Source organism: Culex pipiens, chromosome 1 (genome assembly GCF_016801865.2).
Source record: "Culex pipiens pallens isolate TS chromosome 1, TS_CPP_V2, whole genome shotgun sequence".
NCBI classification, from domain to species: domain Eukaryota; kingdom Metazoa; phylum Arthropoda; class Insecta; order Diptera; family Culicidae; genus Culex; species Culex pipiens.
This window is the reverse complement of record NC_068937.1, coordinates 126691612-126714779: the sequence shown is the minus strand read 5'-3', so window position 1 is coordinate 126714779 and position 23168 is coordinate 126691612. Positions and strand designations below refer to the sequence as shown.

The window sequence follows — 23168 nt, the reverse complement described above, 5'->3', positions numbered from 1 at the left end:
AATTTACCAGATTTCTAGCATTCTTTGAAATTACTCCAAAATCCAAGCTGGAAACCCCGATACGACCGAAAATAAATCTTTTCTTTGTACAATTTGTCATGAAAATACAGCAACACATTGCCAGGATACGAATTTGAGGAATAAACAATGCAACACCTGAATCATTTAATTAATAAACTGTGTATATTCCCAATTTCCTGAAATAAATAGTGCCTTTCTCCAAAATTTCTTAATTTAATTATCTTTCACCTGATGTGCACTGCTTACTGAGTTTTGTAATGAATTCTATAGAATAGTTTTCATGAATTTCGTCAAAACTTTTTTTTATAATTTTTATGTTTCAATTAATTATTATCATCATAAAAAATATTTTAGTAGGCAGTGCCCATCATGTGAAAGGTAATTAAATTAAGAAATTTTGGAGAAAGGCACTAATTATTTCAGGAAATTGGGCATATCTCTGCTTATATTGAACCAAAACTGATACTTTTTTATGGAACTTGTTCAGAAAACTGTTTGGATTTAAAATTGTTAAATATGTTTTTTCCGCATTCAAATTAAAGCATTAATATTCTCTAAAAAATAGTATTCAGACTGCAGTTCCCATTCTCCCCACTTGGAGGTAAACAATTATAAGATTTGTATTAGTGTGTGAGTCTCTCTCTTATATTGTTTGTGACATTTGAGTTAAATTCTAAAATCTGAGCTTAACTTTTTATTTACTTTTTTTTTGTATCAGGCAAATCTATTTATTCTGGGATTTCGAGATACTTTTAACCTGGAGATCATTCAGATTTCTAAGTAAATAAAACCAAAAATTCAATTATTTCTATCGAACTAGGCTTTCTAACAGAAAATTTTCTAACGCATAATTAAGGCCATGTTTTGTTGTTTTACGTTGTACTTATTGATTTTAAATATTTCGTGTTTTTTTTTTATATTAGCAAATGTTTTATTTCTATTTTTATTTATTTACTTAAGCATGAAACGTTTTAACCCTGACACATTTTTTCTTATTTCTAAACCTGATCTATTTTATAAAACTTATTATTTTTGTTTTTTTTTTCACATATTTTCACCAGTAAATATGAAATCACATAAAAGATACTTTAAACATAACACGTCTCCTTGAAAGTATTTGTCAAATAATTGAAACCTGGAGACGCATAATATTTTTAAAAATTGAATTGGTTCTCAGCAAATTTGTCATGTTCCACTTTGTTGCCTCTATTGTATAATTTAAAAAGGTTTTTTTGAGAATAACCAAGTTGCAATAAGTTAGTTACAGAGTTTTCGATTTATTTTCGATTGTGATTCACTGCACAATTCATGTCAAAGTGATTATTTCGTTTTAAATTGTGTGAACAAAAGTATTAAAAGTTTTGGCAAATAGTTGATTAAAAAAAACTTTTTTTCAATGACATTTAAGTAAGTGATGTTTTACTACATATTTGTGTCATTTGGTTCTGATTTGCATGAGTCTAAAAAAACAAAACCAATCAAATTGGGGTTGCAAAATGGTCAGCAAAATTTCAGGATCCCACAAAAATTTCGTTAATATTTTACAAGTTTCAAAAAATGGAATGAAAATTGAGGCAAACCAATGTTTTGGAGGTTGACGATTCATTTGTATGTGTGACCCGGCTTTCATGGAGAGGGTAGACCGAAACAGGGTGGTTCATAACGAGCAGCACGCATGGATGTGTGCGTCGTGATCGTCGTGGTCGTTGTTCAAAGTTTTCTTTGCAGTTCATAAATCTCGTGCTGATTAATGGCTACCGCGGGGAGGAATTTAATTATTTCGCTAATAGGTTTCATGTGTGCTGAGGGAGGTTGGGCGGGGGAGGCTGAGTAAACCCTGGGTTAAATTAAACATAATTATAAACGATAATAATACCAGTAATAACGATGAGAACGGTATTTTTTCATTATTTTTATTATTTTCTGTACGGAGAAATGAATGGGTAGGTGCGTATGTGTGTGGTTTCATGTGAATGTAATGAGCTTATGGGTGGTAAAACTGGATAAAAAGAATCGAGATTTGTAGCGGAGTGGATGGAATGGAAATGAATCTCAAAATTTATTGGGTAGCGAAACCATACTTTTGCGTTTTATTTCTGTGGAATGCCATATACTGCCTCTGGTGAGAAACGACGATATCATATTACGAACTTATTGAATTAAACCTATATGAATGCGTTTTAAATAGCCTTTTTATCAAAATTAAAGTGAACTTTTAGAAGAATCAACTACAATATCAACGAAGGAAAACACATTTAGCATGAGAGACATGTGTTTTTCACATGTTTAAATTTAATTTAATCAAGAATGACTATAGACTATAGTCTATATATCGCTTTTAATTAGTCAAAGTGTTTCCATCTGAATTCCCTTCAAACTCTCAAGGATTTTTCATCCACCGATAGAAAGCTTCTTAAATAATTATTCCTGTCTACTTTTTCCCGTTCTTTTCATAAAGATAACTCACATCAAATTCCTACATTGAAAAAACTCCCATCCTTCTTGGAAAACCCCAGCATTGAAGAGCCTACTTTTTCAGCATAAAATTTAAGACTTTCATTTAAGCCCACTCCCACAACTTTTCCTCTCCAGAAATTTGGGTTTGAGACCCCCTCCCCCTCTCCCTCATACACAAAAACTCTAACAACCACGCGTAAGCATCCAACCCAAATGTGAAAGCTTTTATTTTTGGCTTAATTAATATGCGATTTCAATGTAACGCCTCCGTCTGCTGGTCCCATCAGGGCTTTTTCCGGTTCTTTTTTATTTTCAAGTCTGGGAACGCCGGATGCTAAAGTCGCAGGGACTCCCAGAGAAAACATAAATTCCACATCCGTGCTAATGAGAATTTTCAATTTTGGTGGAAATGTTTGAGGGGAGGAAAATTTGTTTGGATATTGCTTTGCAATTTTAGTTTCAAACTATCAAATTATCTTTTATTTTCCTATTTAGAATTATTTTTTGATTTTCGAGCAAGACTGTATGCTTGATACAAAAAAAAAGTTAAAGGTCGTAGAAAGTTGAAGTTTCCAAAAATTTACACTTTTCAAAACATTTTAATGATTTGAAACAAATTTTTCATGAAGTAGTTTCTGTTTTCCAAAACCAATCCTAAGAATCTCACAACAGATAGTGTCACATCTGAGGGCCACACGCCACTTCGTGAAGAGGGAAGGGCAAGTTCTAAGCTCTTAAATATACAGTTGAAAATTTGCGGTCCCAAGTTAAAGACAACCCAAGGTCTTCTCCTGTTTAGCTCGATGATCACTTCTGAACGCGGGGCCGGAAAGTTTCCAGTTTGCTGTGTACTGGCGGCCTCCTCCGCTCTTTTCCAGCTGAGTGCTGTCGTGTTTATAATTTAAATTAGTTTCCGACTAAAGGATGTGCTAGTTTTAAGGGGGAAGCGCCTCGAGGCTTTTGTTCGTACCGGGTTAAACGGTGTAGCATTGGCAGTTAAACGATCCAAGTGATGATACTTTGAGGCAACATTATCGATATTTGATGAAATTGATGTTGAATTTTTTGCTTTCATCGAATATCATAAACGTAAACCTGACATTTCAACTAACCTAACTCAACATTAATTATAATAATTAGAAAACATCACCCTCCAGTGGTTTTAAGCAGCATAATTATCAGCATTGTTATTGTCGTCATTTTAATCATACCCACACATACACACAAAAATACACACACACAAACATTGAACTCATGACGCGGGCAAGGATTTATGCTTGTTTCTTCAACTTCAAGCAGCCCCAGCCAGTGTTGCCAAACATCTCCCGTCAAAATAAGAGGGGTTGGGTTGGCCACCCTGACGGGGGATCGGGTGGAATTCAGACGAAAACATATGTGTGTTTTGCGTTTGTTTGCTTGCGGGTTGTGACTCTGAGTGTGTGTGTGTGTTTTTTGCTCGTAGGGGTATGTGATTATCATTATTGCCATTGCTTAATGTTGCCGTTAAATTTAATGTGAGTTAATTCTCATGCAAACACTCACTTGCTTTCTCTCGGTTTGAATTGTTTCGTAGATAAGTAGGCTTCGGGAAAGGGTTTAAAAGGGGCGTAAACTTTAAGGGGCTAGGATTTTGCAATCGAATCGAGTGCTGCTTTGAAGGTTAAACGTTGGAGATGGCAAACAAAAACATTCGCTTAAGCAACGTGAATTATGAATCCCACAACTTGTAAATTTGTCAAAAAGAGTCTCTTGTTTTTAAAGTCCTATTATTTGCATCTATAGTTTTGTAATGATAATTCAGTTCTTTTGAAAAAATCAAATTTGAGATGAGATGTCAAAATATACCTACTGTCCTTCTGTTAGAGAAATTCAGATCATTTTTTTATGAGAAAACTCTGATGGATCAACTACAGTGAACTCTCTGGCTGTCGATCTTCTCGATATCAAAATTGCTCCAGCTGTCAATAAATTTTTCGAAACGAAAAAAACGAAACTATTGGCACTACGCCCCCCGGGGCATGGCCTTCCTCTAACGTGGGATTTCTGCTCCAGCGCCTCTGACGAGACAGGAGAAACCGGGACCGACGTTTTACTTCACCATCCGATAGAAGCTCAGTGGATAAGGCGGGAATCGAACCCGCGTCTCATAGCATCATCGGGATCGGCAGCCGAAGCCGCTACCCCTGCGCCACGAGACCAGTCCCTTCAAAAAGATTGCTTTGATTTTTGCCTTCCTCACTGAGGTAAGTATATAATCCTGCTCTAAAAATGAACTTTTCACAGAAAGCTCGTAGACCCACCTTCATGTATACTTATCGACTCAGAATCGAAAACTGAACAAATGTCTGTGTGTGTGTATGTGTGTGTGTATGTGACCAAAATTCTCACTGAGTTTTCTCAGCACTGGCTGAACCGATTTTGGTCAAACCAGTTGCATTCGATTTGGTTTAAGGTCCCATACGTACCTATTGATTTTTATAAAGTTTCGATATGTAGTTCAAAAGTTATGTATAAAAATGTGTTTTTGTATTTATCCGGATGTTGGATAAGTGACCGGAAATCGATTCAAATATCGTCATGTTATACATCGTTGGTTAGGTAATCGCAAGACCTTTCCAACGAGTCCAAAACATCAAAGATCTGGCAACCCTGTCTTGAGTTATGACCACTTAAGTGATATTTGTGTACTTTTTTTGGCGGATTTTAAGAAAAACTAGATGAAATTTGTGTCCAAACCCATCGAATCACCAATAGTTGGTAAAGAGTGAGGAAGGCACCAACCACTTAGGTGGATTAAGTTAGTTTTCGTTCTATAATTTGATAACTCCCGAACTCGACGGTCCCTTCAATATCGAAGAAGAGAATTTTCGGAAATGTTCTGGCGAATCTGTTGAAATACTTATTTCGTTTTAACAAAAAATAAAAAATAACTTAACAAAAATATTCAAAAAAAAATCTGGACAAGCAAGTTTAAAGAATACAGATAATTGAAAAAAAATCTCCTGACTAATTCAAATCATAAAATTGTCTTGAAACTTCATGCGTCTCCTGGAAAGTATCTATAAAAACACAATCAAAACCAGGAGACGCGTAGTGTTTTAAATCTTAATAAATTACTGTACAAATTTAATGTTCAATTGGAGGATAAACTAAAAATAATGTTTACCGATACAGTTTATTTGTTGATTTTTCTAATCAAATCAAATAATTTTGCTATTAAAAGATTTTTCAGGTTTTTTGTACCGTAAAGATATTTTTAACTTAAATTGTTGCAATTACAGGTTGACGAGCGGAAAATCCCGGGACTAATTTCCCGTGAAATTGTCAATTTTTTAACCTCCGTTCCCGGGAAATTGAATGTCAAAAATTCCGAAATTTGTATGACCCAATCTCACTCCCCAGACCTAATGTCACCCCTGATGACGGTATTGAATTCATTAAAATGTATTCAGTTTATAAAATTATTTCTTATAAGGCCGTTGCAAATATTTTTCAAAGTTTATGTCGCCCCCCCCTTCAAAATTGGTCTGAAAAATCAGGGGGCAAAAAAATATTTTTCCAAAAAAAATAATCAAATTTTCCATGAAAATAGAAGTCTAATCCAAACAAACAATCTAAAATGCATTTTTCTGAATTGATAATCATATTTAGCATGTTTGGGCTTGTTTAAAAATGTTTTGAATTTTTACTTAATTGCAATGTACAGCACCGCAAAAAAAATATTTTTCGCAAAAAATAAAATTTTCATCAATATTTAGATATGTTGGAAACTAATGATGGCAAAACAACTGGACAGGTGTATAATGCATTTTAAAACACTTTTTTCATTAAAATGTTGAAACCATGACTCAATTTTTCAATTTCAATTTTTATACTTTTTTATTTTTTTGCCCACCCCCCCCCCTCGACTTTGGTCAGAGTCGAGGGACATAAACTGCAAAAAATATTTGCAACGGACTAATTGGCACCATATTAATAAATTTGAATAAAAATTAAAGTTCCCCGAGCAGACGGAAATAACTCGGGAATAACATTTTTTGATATTGGAAAATACTAGGCCAATAACATGTTATGTTATTTATAACAAGATTTGTTATTCGCCGTTATGATTTTTTTTTGTTATTGAATTGTTATTGTAATAACAGACTAATAACATTTTTAGTTATTCTTTGAACAAATCTTTGTTATTATTTTTTGTTATTTTAACAACAATCCGATCATCCTAATAACAATTGGAGTTATTCTTCCATAACAAAAAATGTTATTTCAAAGTTGTTTTGGCTTTCAAACAATATTTGACCAATAACAAATTTTGTTATGATAACATAAACTGTTATTGAACTCTTATGCAAAAATGGATTTTGCAAGAATATTCCATTACACTTTCTGTTATTTTAACAGTATTTGTTATTGAAATGGCATGAATTTAGTTATTACCGTCTGTTCGGGTCCCGGGCTATTTCCAGGGAAATGGCAAAATTCAACTCTCGATTTCCGGGAAATTCAAAATCTGGAGTTTTGTTACCCCGTAGTTGCAATGAACTGATTTTATCTCAGCGTAATTTCTTTATATCTCTTCAGCCCAATTAGGATCTTATTTTGAGCATCTTTTGTTCTACAAAAAATTTACTATTTTTATTCTAGGTTTCGGCTTTCTCATTATAAGATTATTGTCAGCCGGAAAAATAATACATAATATGCTTTTTATCTTCAGAAATTAGATTTTTGTCAAAATACGTTCCAAGTTTGAGTTTTTTTTATTCTTCCAGCAATCCTGGTTGAAAAATTACGTTTTGACATTATGACATTTTCAGGATTTTAATTATTGTCACCGTCATGTGGGGCAAATCTTAACTACAGTCTGAATGGAAACAGCAGTTTTTTAATAAATATCAATGATATGTCTTTTTTTGTTGTAATCTCTATATATAAAAAATTTCGACGGTTTTGTTCGAACGCGAATCAGTTCAATACGGAGCGTCGTATCGAGGTGCTTTTTGTTGCGTTGGGTTCGTAAAAGTCCAAGGAAGGTTCTTACGCCAAAAAGTGACAACTTTGGCCACTCTGGAACCGATTCCGGAAAATTTACAGTTTGTATGGGAAAAGTTACGTAAAATCAAATTTTGATCACAGGAGGCTGAATAAGCAAAAAAAGTTAAAAACGTCAACAAACGAAAAAAAAGACAGAACGAAGTTTGTCGGGTAAGGCTTGTGGTTTATTAATATATTTTCGAATATTTAGTTTATTTTACCTTTGAAAAGATTTATTTTTGTTTAAAGAAAAATATTTGCAACGGACAAATAACATTACCATTCCTTTCAGATTTTTCAACTATCTCGCATTTTTCTTAATATTTTTTTTAGATCATGGAACAGGACTTACATGAATACAAATCATTTTGCGATTCTTCAATAATTTATTCAGATTTTCTAATCAAGGAAGAAGGACCAAATTTATTATGATTTTTGGTAAAATCGGTTGAAGATTGTTTTATTTTGTTCAATAAAAAAATAAGATGTCAAAATAAGATTAAAAAAAAACAAATTAGGTTGAACACTTTTTGGTTAACATAATGTTAATAAGACAATTAATCATAAATAAAATCAACGGTTTCATGTCTTGGCTTCAATTAGGATCAAAGCTCGATTTCGAATTTCGAGCTTAATTGTTATGATATTCTAAAATCATTCATCACGTTACTGCTGAGGATTACAAAATGTTGAAGAATTTATGCAAATAATTGTTTCATCAAGTTTAATGTCCTTGGTAACCATCATGACAAAAAAAAATCACAAGATCATAAAAAAAAACAAAATAAAATTTAAAAGCTTTTGATAGATTTTTGAACAAACACAAAAAAAAATCAATTTATAAAAAAAGGCATTCGGGACAATATATTGTTTATTTCAACAGTTCATTAAATCTTGTTAAGACATATTTTTTTGAGATTATTTTGAAGGAAAATGGAGAGACAAGAATTATTTTTATAAAATGTTTGTAAAATATACGTTACAATTTTGTTTCTAGATACTAGTTCAATTAAAAATATCCTTGAATTATTTGATTGAAACAAGATTTTTGAGTAAAAACCTCAAAAAAAAAAATTACAATATATTCCAACGCATCTTTGTGATAGAACATGTTTAGCAAATTGAAACATCCTCCACAATAAAAAAAAATCAACAGCACACCATCTGCCGGCAGCCGTCGCCATCTGGGACGGGGCCCAATTATTCCAAGTTTCAAATCTGTCAAACAAGTCGTTGCCACCGGCGCCAGCACCGGGACGATGATTTTATGAATGTTTTATTAAATTATGATGCAAAAGTTTTCCAGCCTCCAGGACCTTCCCCAATCCGGGTCTCTCAGGTCTATTGCTACTTCTTGGAAAAGTGACAACAATTTTCCTTGAAAAAATACACACTCACACTTTCAACCAAAATGGGAGGAGGGGGCGGCGTTAGACAAAACAATCAAAAGAAAGCTTTTTGGGTGGTGGGAGAAGAGAAAAGTTTCGCGAGCTTTCAAGGAAGAAAGATGCTTCTTAATAACAAAAAAACAGCAAACGAAAGACGAAAGCTCCTGCTTAAGCTGCGACAGTAGTCAACCATACCCACTGAAGCTATTCGCATTTGTTCCGGAATCGAAAACTATCAACCTCTTGCTTGTTACGGCGGAAGACCTACAGGCCTCAACTCTAGGGAGTTCTTGATGACCTAGGATATCCCAACATATCTACAAAGAAGTTTACCATACCCACTGAAGCTATTCGCATATGATCCTGGGTCGAAATCTATCGACCTCTTTCTTGTTACGGCGGTAGACCCACAGACCTCAACTTCAGGGAGTTCTGGATGACCTAGGATATCCCAACATATCAACAAAGTAGTCTTTCATACCCACTGAAGTTATTCGCATATGATCCAGATTCAAAATCTATCGACCTCTTTTTTGTTACGGCGTCAGACCCACAGGCCTCAACTTCAGGGAGTTCTTGATGATCTAGGATATCCCAACATATCAACAAAGTAGTCAACCATACCCACTGAAGCTATTCGCATTTGTTCCGGAATCGAAAACTATCAACCTCTTGCTTGTTACGGCGGAAGACCCACAGGCCTCAACTCTAGGGAGTTCTTGATGACCTAGGATATCCCAACATATCTACAAAGAAGTTTACCATACCCACTGAAGCTATTCGCATATGATCCTGGGTCGAAATCTATCGACCTCTTTCTTGTTACGGCGGTAGACCCACAGACCTCAACTTCAGGGAGTTCTGGATTACCTAGGATACCCCAACATATATACAAAGAAGTCTACCATACCCACTGAAGCTATTCGCATATGATCAAGATTCAAAATCTATCGACCTCTTTCTTGTTACGGTGGTAAACCCACAGGCCTCAATTTCAGGGAGTTCTTGATGACCTAGGATATCCCAACATATCAACAAAGTAGTCAACCATACCCACTGAAGCTATTCGCATTTGTTCCGGAATCGAAAACTATCGACCTCTTGCTTGTTACGGCGGAAACCCACAGGCCTCAACTTCAGGGAGTTCTGGATGACCTAGGATATCTCAACAAATCTACAACAACCAGTTCGAGCACAGAAACGGAATTCGTATACGATTCTAGTTAGATTCTGTTTCAGAAATCGAAATGTATTGATGGGTACCTTGCAACATCAATTTATGTTGCGCGACATTTTTTGGAAGTGTTGGCAAAAATTCAGAAAATTTACCAGATTTCGGCTTTAGTGGTACCTTAAATCGTTCTCTAATTCCAACCCGTTTCGCATTTAATTAAAAGATAAATAAAATAAATGGTAATCAGTTTGGATTTTTGGGAGAGTGGCGCGGCAGCAGTGGGAGTGACTTTTTCTTTGGAACAAATTTAAACACTCAAGATTGAGCAGTTCTCTTGAAGAACAAGAGTGGGCGTGGGAGGTGGGGCCATCCTCGAGGGAAAATTCGAAACGAGTTTTCCGATTGTTTTTCTGTTTTGTTTTTCTTGGTGAATCCGGGAAAGTTACGAAGGACAACCAGCTGATGACAGTCAGTCGGGGGAAGAATTCGAGGAAATATTTTGGAAAGGAGTTGAACATAATAGGGGAAATTAAACAATTTAAATTAAAGCAGTAGAACCCTTTGAAAACGTTGTCTAGAAATTCACAAGTACTTGAAACTGCAATCGTTTTTATAGGTTTCCCTTACCAAGTAAAAACTGAAGGACAAAGAACTCAAGTGTCTGCGCGGAGTGAGAAGAATGCAATTTCGATCGTTTCGGAGAAAGCAACATAAATGGCGCTCTCAAGTTTTGTTTTATTGGATGAAAAGTGAAACTTTCTTCTGGTGAGAAGTGACAAATGAGTTGGAATAAGTCGTTGTGAATTGATGAGATGAAACAAATTGAATGGGACGGAAAACAGCAGGGTGGGTGCACCTTAATCGGATATCTTTACAGAAGACAAGTGCATTTTGTTCATTTTGTGCAGTGGTGGTGCCAGTTGGTGCAAAATAAGTTTTGTTTTGCAGGTGCAAGTTTTGATCAGTGCTGCTTATCGGATATTTCAGGTGTGATTAGATAAATGGCAGACAAGTTGCAGGTGCGTAATTTGTCATTGTGAACACAGGGGTGCAGTTGTGATTGATCGGATTTGGTGGTTACTTACTGAGCTAGTTGTGATATATTTGAGGGATTTGAGGGAAAATGAGACCTTCCAGTTTGTTTCATCAATTGTAAATAAATCATGATACGGTATAAAATCTGGAAAAGGGCTTTGAAAACCTTTAAAGATCATCATTTTGTGGTGTGTAAAAATGTCTGATTTCAAACAAATTTTTTCTTAGTTTTCCCACTTTTCCTTACAAATTTAAGTGGGAATTGAATTTTCAAAAAAAAAAAAAAAATGTGCTGTTTTAGAGTTTTGGTGTCTTCAGAAAAGTTGTTGCAAATAATTGGACAGCGAACGAAGAAAACGAAGTTGACTTTATAGCTGTCGGCCACCATTGCTAGTACCAACCACTAGTGTCTTCCTTTTTATCTACAAGGACTTCGCCGCCCTGGGCTCCTAAGTGTATGAAAGTATGGCACGGAGCGACGGCGCCGAATACCCAAATTTACACAAAGAATTTTTAGAGCGCCCGCCGCGGGATTCGAACCGGCGACCTCTGGATTGTGAGTCCAGTGCGCGGTCCGATTGATCCACACGGGCGGGATAGCTTTTGGTTTTAAATTAGGGTGGTTCACAATTAGGCTCATTTAGAAAATCGAATTTATCAGGATATTTTTTAGGGTTGTTTTCTAACAATTTGGCGAAAATTCTAAAATTTTATCTTGCAGTATAAAAGTGACTTTTTAATCTCTGAAATAGTAACATTTTCTTCTTGAAAAAAATGAACTTATTGATCAAAAGTTAGGGAAAAATTTCGTTAGGGTGGCATCATAAAGTTTTACCTTATAAATTGCACATGTAAATACCGCGAATTTTAATTAAAAATCCCCTAAGATTTTTAGCGTTGTTATAAAAAAATCTAGAATTTAATCTATTTTACCATCAAGTTGCTGGAACTTTTGACGAACAAGTCGAAAATTGTTTTGTCTCAAATTCTGAATTTAGATGGTTTGCTCTGGTACTTTTGATGAAATTAGTCGTAGAAGGTGTATGTTTGCTCTTAACAGTTGAGCAACTCGGCCGATTTCGACCATTTTTATTTTTTGTATTTTTTGATTTGACTAAAACTTTGTGGGGGCCTTCCCTATGACCAAAGAAGCTATTTTGTGTCATTGGTTCACCCATACAAGTCTCCATACAATTTTGGCAGCTGTCCATACAAAAACGGTACGTAAATATTCGAATATCTGTAACTTTTGAATGAATTTTCTGATCAATTTGGTTTCTTCGGCAAAGTTGTAGGTATTGAGAAAAAAATAGGTACACGGAAAAAAAATTTGCCGATTTTTTAATTACCACTTTTTTCACAAAAACTCAATTTCCCAAAATTTATTATTTTATTTATTATTTTATTTATTATTTTTTGATTTTCGAGATTTTTTGAAATGTTTTAGGGGACAAAAATCCGCAACTTTTGAGCCATAGAGAAACATGGTCAAAAAATCTGCCACCGAGTTATGAATTTTTGAAAAAAATAGTGATTTTTGTAAAAAATCGAAATTTCATGCAAAAACAAAGTATTTTGATTTTTTAAAATCAAGACTAACATTTTAAAAGGGCCAAACATTGAAAATTACGCCCATTTAAAATGTTAGTCTTGATTTAAAAAATTACTTTTTTCGAATAGATCGGAAAATTTCACGAATGTTTAATGTTTTAACATTGAAAATCGGACCATTAGTTGCTGAGATATCGACACTAGAAAATAGTGGGCTGTTTGGGTGAGACTTAGAAAACTTCAATTTTCGTGTTTCTTTTTGTTTAAGCCACTGTATCTCAGCAACCAGGGGTCCAATCTTTAATGTCTCTTAGACATTTTTAAAGCAAATTTTCTGAAATTTTCAAAAAAATATTTTTAGAAATGGTCACTCATGGTCACTATTTTTAAAAAGCGAAAAACTGCAAATATTTCGCTAAAATCAAACTTTCGGTGGCTATATCTTGAAAACAGAGCCTTTTATCAAAAAATCTGTAGAGTATTTTTCGATTGGAAATTCAATTTTACATTTAAAAATTATGTCAAATTTGTTTTTGCATGAAATTTTGATTTTTTTACAAAATCACTATTTTTTCAAAAAATCATAACTCGGCGGCAGATTTTTTGACCATGTTTCTCTATGGCTCAAAAGTTGCGGGTTGCGGTTTGTCCCCTAAAACATATCAAAAAATCTCGAAAATCAAAAAATACGTGTTTTGGGAAATTGAGTTTTTGTGAAAAAAATGTTAATTAAAAAATCAGCAATTTTTTTCCGTGTATCTATTTTTTTCTCAATAGTCCTCAACAATGCCTACAACTTTGCTGAAGACATCGAATTGATCAGAAAATTCATTCAAAAGTTACAGATATTCGAATATTTACGTACCATTTTTGTATGGACAGCTGCCAAAATTGTATGGAGACTTGTATGAGTGAACCAATGACACAAAATAGCTTCTTTGGTCATAGGGAAGGCCCCCACTAAGTTTGAGCCAAATCAAAAAATACAAATAAAATCCATTTCCGGTTTTGGTAGAGAATTGCTCAGTTTCATCTTCCGATACAAATTTTAATGCTTTCGAAAAAGTTGCTTGGATTTTCATTGTTTATAATTTTAGAAGGGAAAAAAATCCAAAAATATGCCTGAAATGTTCGATTTTTTGAAGTAGCCATATCGTGAATCACCCTAATTTCAACCACTTCAGTTTAATCCCAATTATATTTGCAACAACTCCTCCCAAGGCAACAAAGTTCTGGAACTGTAATTTTTTTTCGGAAAATTCTATTTCCATTAAATTTTACGATCTGAACCACTATGCAGTTCCTTACTTAAAAGCACAGACAAACAGACGTAGAGCAACTGCGAATGCGTGTAAATTAGCTGTGGTAAATTAAAAATTGCCTTGATGAGTTTGTGAACATTTAAATTGACAGTTAAATTTTTGATTTCTGGATTTTTTCTCGTAAAGTTTGTATCATATTTTGTTTTGACCTGACCTAATATCCTAATAACCCGAATGACTTAATAACCCGATTGACCTAAACGTCCACTTTAGTCTCATTTTCCCTCTTAAAATCCTAATAACATTTAGTGAAGGTGCAGGGAGGGTGCTTAAGTGCTATTCTCACCGTCTAACCGTTGTCGGAGGTCCGGGGCCACGTCGAGACCGCTCCAGGGAACGAGACCAGCGGAGTGGTTCGTGTCCCCGCTGCCGAAGGTTGGTGCCGTCGGTGGTTGGTGCTGGTGCTTGCCGTGCTGGTTGGGGTGCAAATAGTGGCTAGTGCTGTCGGTGCTGTCAAAATTATTGTGCTTATTGTGACTACTAGAGTGTGTTGGTGGTGCTGGTGGTGGTTGATGCGGTGCAGTGCTAGATGCGTCGTGGTGACGGGGATCCGCCGGGGAGGACGGGTGGTACGAGGATCGGTGGTGGTGGGGCAGGGATTGGTTGGTGTTGCCGGCGGGGACGTTGATGTAGTCGGCGCCACTGTACAGGGCCGGCTGGAAGGCGGACGGGGGGTACTTTTTCGAGGGAAACAGGAAGTAGGGGTAGGTGCTGGTCGGCGGCGGATCTTCGATCACGTCCGACGGGTAAAAGTTGGGATAGATGGAGTTGGTAGCGGTGCCAGAAGAAATGTCAAGTGCGGAGGGTAGAACATCTGCAAGATAAAGGTGATACAGGTTTAGTAGATGTCGACACAATAGGGCGGTGCTGATTGTGGTGTAGCTGGTTGCGGTTATTAAAGAGGCAAGCTGACGCGCGTTGCGTGCGTGTAAGTGTCATCAACGCTCTAGTCACACTCGCACAATCTCAATGACGCTCACACGAATCCTCTTCACTTAATGACTGCATCCACACAGTTCCAGGTAGTGATTAAGGGACACAGACAATCATACAATTTTAACCTTATGATTATGAAATGTTTTGACAGCTCTTCACACGCACACCAACACACATTCTACGATTTCACGCTCTCACAACTAGATGGCGACACTTTCCAAAATTTAACTCTCATTTCAACCAAATTGTCTTCTGCTGATCTGTGACCCATGGCGTGAGTTGAGGACGCACTGCTCAGTTCTGAACCTGACTGGTTGTAGTTGCAGCAGTGCCACGCTGACGGAGCAAATATTTGAAGGACCTCCTCCGGCACTTCTTGACGTGTAATTTTACACGATGTGGCACGTAAATTGTGCACGGGACGTGCATGCGGGAAACCTCGACGGTATACGGTAAATTAATACCACGTGGAACGTGTTGGAAGGCCGATCGGTAATGATTCATTATGAGCAATAAAGTGGAGTTTGGCAAGAGTTTGGACGCGAATGTCGCTAATTGAAGTGTTGTATTAAGACTGCAAGAGGTTTTGTACATCAATTAAATACATCAAACTTGAAAAAGCTGCTCTCGTGGTTATGTGTGTAATTTCATTACCAAAAACTCTACTCTGATGCATTGCAATCCTGATTGCATTGCAAGCATAAATCATCTCCCCAAAGACACTACCCTTTCAGGTCCAATAAATAATACTTACTGGCAAATGAGACTTCCAACGAAAGGAAGTGAAAAAATCCATTCAACTCTTTTGCAGCAAAAGCTGTGTGAAAAAATGACCAAACAATAAAATGCGCTTAAAAAAACTTAAAAACTTTCAAGTGACGTGATCTATTAAAGTAATTTGTAGCTCCTCCTCGGAGGGAAACCCGCGGTCCGGGTCGTCCCAAGTGAGAGTGTAGAACACACCAACATGAAGCCAAAAGCCACGGCCACCACAGCTAGTGAAGTGGTTTCCCGCCAACCAGAGGAACGTCATAAAAAAGCACCTTATTACAAGTTCGTGCACTTTTTTTGCACTACTTTGGCGGGTGCTATGGAGAATACTCCCAACAGTTGTGTACCAGGTTTATTTGTTATCTTATTATTTTTTAAACTATTTTAAGAATTTTCTTCCACATTCAAGCTTACAACCAAAATTTAGAACAGTAAAATGTTTTGTATGTAATGTAATGTAAATAATTTGGAAATGCTCAAATCCACCCTCTCATACGGTACCATCAACAGGACGTGGCAAGGAAGAAGTTGAGTCCTTGTTATCAAAGCTGCCTTAAAGAGTGGCCTGTACGTGAATGGGATGCACTTTCAGCAGTATCAGCACCAGCAGCAACGTTGACAAGGGAAAAGTTTAAGGGTAAACGTTGCTACCTTCAGCTTCATTAAGTGTGCACGTGAAAAATTTAACAGTCAACTTAAAAAAAATCACTTTTGATGAACACAGATGTCCCATTCTAAAAAGTGACAAATTCCACCTTGTTCAAGTGCCATTTCCCTCCGTGCCCTGTCCGTGCACACGGAGGTCATCCAAAAGCGTTACGTGCAGACACACACACCTACTTTACATGGGAAAACTTTACCATGGGAGCACAAAGTGAGACCTTAGTGATGGCAGCAAAGCTCGGGTCGTGTGTGTTTCAGCGCAAACAAGCTTTGAAGCAGCTTTGCTTTTTAAATTAAATAAATGAGACCATGAGACCTTCACTTTGGCACACAGAGCAGAATCTTCCCGGGCATTGTGTGCTGGTGCACTCTAGCTATCTTCCGTGAAACACTTCAAACCCACAGTTCAAGCAGTATGAGAGGCTTCAACAGTGGAAACTTCAAGTATTTTGCTGAGGGGGGCTTTCAAAGCGATGTGAGTTGTTTATGTGGTGGTGAGGAACTTCTAATGAACCAAGAAGCTGATTAAAGTTCAAAGAAAAGTTAACTTTTGCTATTGTGGGATTTGTTGTTAGAATTCTCAATACTACCTTAACATATAAATTCAACTTAAAAATCATAAAAAAAACATCTAAAAGCTAAAAGCTAATTTACAAGCAAACGTCACTATTTAGTTTTTTTAAGCAGAAAAAAATAAATCATAGAGCTTAAAGTTCGAAGATGGTTATAGCTCCACTACAATTGTTTTCAACGATGTATGTTTTCCTTTTCTTTAAGGAGAAATAGGTCGAATATACTTTTTTATAAATCATTATCTCAAATAAAATCCATCATTTTTTATTATTATTATTTAAAAATTCCAAGTAATTTTCAAACTCGGAAAAATTAAATTTTGTCAAATCATAATTTAAATCAAGTTTTACTTTTGAAAAGGTCTACAAATAGATATTTTTCAAATTGCATAGTTGAGACCAGTGTTGCAAATGAGTGATAAAAAAGCTATCAATAGATTATCTCTGCACCAAAAATATCCGAGAGTATAGCGGCCGTCACTCTAGCGTGTGAGATCTCTTCTTGTGTCTCGTGATTCCCAGCGATGTCATTCTCTCTCTATCTTTCTTTCCCTTTTCCTCGACTATGCGCTCTCACCGCTGAGTCTCTCAATCTCTCCGAAAACTGTAATGAGAGAACGCGAGATGGCGATTAGATGCCGACCACGCATGACGTCCCGTTAAACTGCGTTTGCGAAATTGGTTTTGTGGCGGCTTTTGTGGTTAAACGCTGTTGCGGTAGGATGATCGTGGAAGCGGGAATGAGAGAGAAAAGGAAAATGTCAATCGCGAGTGGGTAAACACGAAAACGTGTTCGGCTATGTTCGGCGATGAGAATTTCAATGAAGAGAGAAGAGCAGTTATATTTGAGGCATGAATATTCAAGGTGGATAGTTGTAATTGCTGAGAGCTGATATTTTGATATTTTAACAACCCTGCTTCTAGTAAAACTCCTTCTCAACTAAAGATCTTTTCTGAATTCGAAAGATTGCGTGCTATCGTCTGCAATACACATAACATTTGACATGAGATGAAGCCTCTGAAAGTTTAAATTTTGTGAATAATGAGTATTTCTCAGAATCATCTAAATTTAAACTTCGCTATATCTCGGAAACTATTGGTTCGATTTTAAATGTTGAATAATGAACCTTTTGTGACATTCACTACTCCTTTCTTTACAAATAATGTCGAGTATTTAGAATCAACAATAACCTTTTGAAAGGACTAAAAACACTTTTTTGGGCTATTTTCAAATGTTGGGCAAGAAATTTGAGTTTCGAAATTATTTTGATGGAAAAGAATAGAAATTAAACACAAGTTGATTTTTTCTTTCCCCGCCTGTGTGGATCAATCGGACCGCGCACTGGACTAACAATCCAGAGGTCGCCGGTTCGAATCCTGCGGCGGGCGCTCTAAAATTCTTTGTGTAAATATGGGTATTCGGCGCCGTCGCTCCGTGCCATACTTTCATACACTTAGGAGCCCAGGGCGGCGAAGTCCTTGTAGATAAAAAGGAAGACACTAGTGGTTGGTACTAGCAATGGTGGCCGACAGCTATAAAGTCAACTTCGTTCGTTGATTTTTTTAAATTGAAAATGTTTCCATTAGTTTCGAAGATATCACGAGTTGAAAAATTAAAGCCTTCATTTATTATACCTAAAAAAAAACATTCTAAAAAAAAGAAAAAAGCATTGAGTGGCTGTATCTCAGCATCCTGCAGAAATTATGGAAATTTGCTCACCTTTTCGAATTTTTTTTGACGGGGTTTTTTTTTCCTTCGTAAAGTATTACAGCTTATACAGATTTTCTCAAGATACCAATTGATCAGAAAATATTTTCTCAAGAAAGATTCAAGATTTTTAATTTAGTATTTATTTTTTGGATAAAGTGTTGTCATATGTCCAATATCATAAAATGCCATTTTGCATCATTAGTTTCCATACAAGTTTCAAATTGGGCATGTGAATTCATATTTAAAAAAATATTCAAATTAATTTATTTATTTATTGTCACTAATAAACGAAACGAAACGAAACTATTGGCACTACGCCCCCCGGGGCATGGCCTTCCTCTAACGTGGGATTTCTGCTCCAACGCCTCTGACGAGACAGGAGAACTAAACTGTCACTAATAAAAACTAAATAATTTAAAAAAGTTTTGCTCAAAGCAGTTTCACTGTTATAAAATCCACAATCTTTACAATAGTTGCTTCCGTTTAAAAATGTTATAACATGACAAAAATCTCCAAATTTTTAAATGTATGGAGCCCTAAATCCTAAAAAAAGTAAGTTCCCAAACCTTAATCCTAACAGTTTACTAAGACTCAAACACTAAGAAAACCAAAACAAAAAAAAAATTACGTTTCAATAGAGGTGCCGAAAAGTTGAACTTTAAAAACTTAGATTAATGTTTTAGTTAAATTTTCATCACTGTTATTTTTGGTGATGATAATAAGACCATTACGACACAATAGAGTCGGAATAGTAAGAAAAAAAGGAGTTGCAAACAGATTATTTATACACGTATCGTAGCATAGTAATCCCAATAAAATACAAGTAATTCTTATTTATATTGTGTAATTCCAAGTTATTTTTGGTATTTTTAAGAAATTGAATGTAGTTATCACCTTCATTTTTAAAATTCATAACAAATTTCCTAAATCAATAGAAGAAAGCTTATCAGTTCACAATTGGAATAATCTGACACTTTTTCCAAAAATCCGGATCTTCCGGTGGCCTGTACTCCGGCCACCGGTCCGTGCAGTGCAATTTTTCATCGGATTATTGTTATTGGTACAAAAACGAAGCTTTTGGTGTATAGCAATCGATGGTTTGCGCGAAATCATGTTGCGGTAATTTTTTGGGCCCATTTTTCCCACTGTGGGAAAAATGGGCCCAAAAAATTACCGCAACATGATTTCGCGAAAACCTTCGATTGCTATACACCAAAAGCTTCGTTTTTGCACCAAAAACAATAATCCGATGAAAAATTGCACTGCACGGACCGGTGGCCGGAGTACAGGCCACCGGAAGATCCGGATTTTTGGAAAAAGTGTCAGATTATTCCAATTGTGAACTGATAAGCTTTCTTCTACCATGAATAGTCATGCAAAACAATCCTAGAATAATATTAAATACCATAGGACCCATCGGAACCGGTTCCATCGATCTTTGGTGGCCACATCCGGAACCGCATTAGGAAACATCGTAAACTAGTCATGCGACGCATCAAACTTCTTGATTTTGGATGGGGACATGAGTTATACACTCCTCTCTTAAAAACATGAAGTTTGAAATGTCGCAAGAGTGGTTTCAGGACTTTGTCAAATATGATCTTCGGATGTGGCCACCGGAGAACCTGGGAACCGGTCACCGAAGGTAAAAATACATTTTAATGATACTCTCAATCCAAAATCAAGAAGTTTGATGCGTCGCATTACTAGTTTACGCTGTTTCCTAATGCGGTTCCGGATGTGGCCACCGGAGATCGGTGGAATCGGTTCCGATGGGTCCTATGGTATTTGATATTATTCTAGGATTGTTTTGCGTGACTATTCATTGTAGAAGAAAGCTAATCAGTTCACAATTGGAATAATCTGACACTTTTTCCAAAAATCCGGATCTTCCGATGGCCTGTACTCCGGCCACCGGTCCGTGCAGTGCGATTTTTCATCGGATTATTGTTCTTGGTGCAAAAACGAAGCTTTTGGTGTATAGCAATCGATGGTTTGCGCGAAATCATGTTGCGGTAATTTTTTGGGCCCTTTTTTCCCACTGTCCAATGCTTTGACCCTTATGACAACCCTACCTTAAAAAAAGACCTTTTGCCGTAAAATTAGTTTCTAAATACTCTTTCTCGTAAAGACTCTTCCAAGGTCCTATTCCAGCCATGGGTCCGTTCCTAAATGAAACTGCAGCTTGTTCATAAATAAAACAAAAGCTCTCCGAAACGCGACCAGACGGTTCCGTCCAGACTGTGTCGTCCGTCGTGAACCGACCTGCAGTTCAGCTCAAGGACCAAAACCAAGTGCATAGAAATTACGCCAAAATATGTCCGTGGAACACGCGTGGCAGCTTTTTCAGGTTTTTTGCCCCTCCAACATCATCGGTGTTGCCAGCTCGCTACCACGTGGATCCTTTTTTGGAGTTGACACACACACAGTTGCGCGCGGATAAACAAAGAGGGGGGTTCTAACTTAGGTCGGTGAGCTAGGTCAGGACGCTGACGATGTGCTTTTCTGTCACCACCAGGTTCCCGGTCAACATTTGTGCCCTTAATGCCAGCGGAGCTGGTGGAATTTTCTGAAAATTTGAAGTTTTTTTTTTTTAATTCTTTCTTTATATTTGTTTAAAAGATTTGTTAAACCTTCCAATGATTTGCTATTGAAAGTATTTTTTTAAATTAAATCCAATATTTCACAGAGATTTTTCCTATCATGCTGTTGGCCAGCACTTTGGCGTTTGTATACTATTATTACACGACCATAGTGTGTGAGAGGGAAGGACCCGGTGCCAGGATTGCATTCGCCATCAGCTGCAGCAGCGGCTGCAACTGGGTTAATTCAAGGATTTTCTCGGGCTCCAATTTGCATTACACAACAATTTATGCAACACGGTCCCGTCCCATCCACTAACCCTCACTTCATCACGGTGCTCGTGGGGAGGTTGCGGGAGGGTGTTTGCGTGGCGCGTTTCCTTGATTGCATCCAGGGTGACACACCAACTCACACACACATGCACTCCACTTCCGTTGTAATATTGTGTTGGCACCCGAACATTGCAGATAAAACATTGATTATTTACCAACACACACACACGCTCACGAGTTTGTCGATTTCAAACAATGTGAGCGAGTGTGTATTCCAGTTGAAAAGGGGCAAGTTTGTATGGACTGATGCACTTGGCTTTGTTTTATTCATGAGCTGTGATTTTCATGTGAACAACTTTACCAAGGACGCGCACCCATTTAGAGTGAGTCGGTTCCCTGGAATCGGCACGAAAAGTCACGATAATTATTCAAATTTAAGCGGGGATTAGTTTAAGAGTAAATGGAATAAGATTGCTTTCACTTAAAGAAAATTAAAGATGCACAATAACTGGTTTGATCAAGAGTTTAGACACTTTTCCAGAGAACAATAAAAAATAATGTACCTTAAACGTTCATTCAAGCAAACAATGCTTTTAATTTTTGAATTTATTGACAAAGTTTTTGTTTTATTAAATTGTAAAAACCAATACGAATTTAAATGTATTGAATAAAAGAAATAATAAAAAATAGGAAATAAAAACTGACAGATGAATAGCTAAATAGCCATCTGTTAAAAGAAAACTGAAAATAATGGAAACCAGGTAATTTTTTTTTCTCAATTAAGTATAATCCACGAAATGGGTATAGTTTTATTAAATTTATTTTTTATATTTTTAAATCCGACTGAAACTCATAGAAGCCATTTTGCATCATTAGTTTGTCCATAAAAATTTCCAAACAAATTTGGCAGCTGCCCATACAAAAAGATAGATGAAAATTCAAAAATCTGTATCTTTTGAAGGAATTTTTTGATCGATTTGGTGTCTTCGGTAAACTTGTAGGTATGGATAAGGACCACACTGAAAAAAATGATATACGGTAAAAAATGTTTGGTGATTTTTAATTTCACTATTTGTCACTAAAACTTGATTTGCTAAAAAACACTATTTTTTTTTATATGGTTTAGGGGACATTAAATGCCAACTTTACTGAAATTTCCAGAACGGCCAAAAATTCTTTGACCGAGTTATGAATTTTTGAATCAATACTGATTTTTTGAAAAAATCGAGATATTGGTCGCAAAAAATTTTCAACTTCATTTTTCGATGTAAAATCGAATTTGCAATCAAAAAGTACTTTAGTGAAATTTTGATAAAGTGCACCGTTTGCAAGTTATAGCCTTTTTCAGGTAACTTTTTTGAAAATAGTCGCAGTCATTATTATTTTATTTTTTTTGATAAGTGCAGTGCCTCTGGGGACGCGCAGTCCGGTTTTTTCGCGATAATTTTCGTCGTAAATGATCGTAAAAATTTATTCCAACTTTCAGTTTTAGTATTAGTTTTAGTATTAACTCATCACTATCGATTTTATGAAGAGTAAAGCGTCATTTATTTACTATTTTTGAAATTTGTTCGCGTTATCTAAATTGTAAAAACAGTAAAATTATACTGATAAGTCCAGCCCATAGCACTACTGCTCGGCTGGCACGCGTTCGATAAAAATAAACCATTTTAAATAATCA

The 23168-nt window shown here is 36.2% G+C and overlaps 1 protein-coding gene across 9 annotated transcripts in view; it reads right to left on the bottom strand.

Annotated features, from left to right (window-relative positions):
- LOC120421797 (uncharacterized) overlaps positions 1-23168 on the bottom strand; it is a 418386-nt gene that overhangs the window by 19458 nt on the left and 375760 nt on the right. For 7 of the 9 annotated variants that reach the window (XM_052706538.1, XM_052706539.1, XM_039585069.2 and 4 more), the window contains exon 7: positions 14266-14793. The exons of the other annotated variants lie outside the window; for them this stretch is intronic. In XM_052706538.1, the coding sequence (XP_052562498.1) occupies positions 14266-14793 (528 nt within the window). The remainder of the gene's footprint in view (positions 1-14265; positions 14794-23168) is intronic. 9 annotated transcript variants of the gene reach the window in all.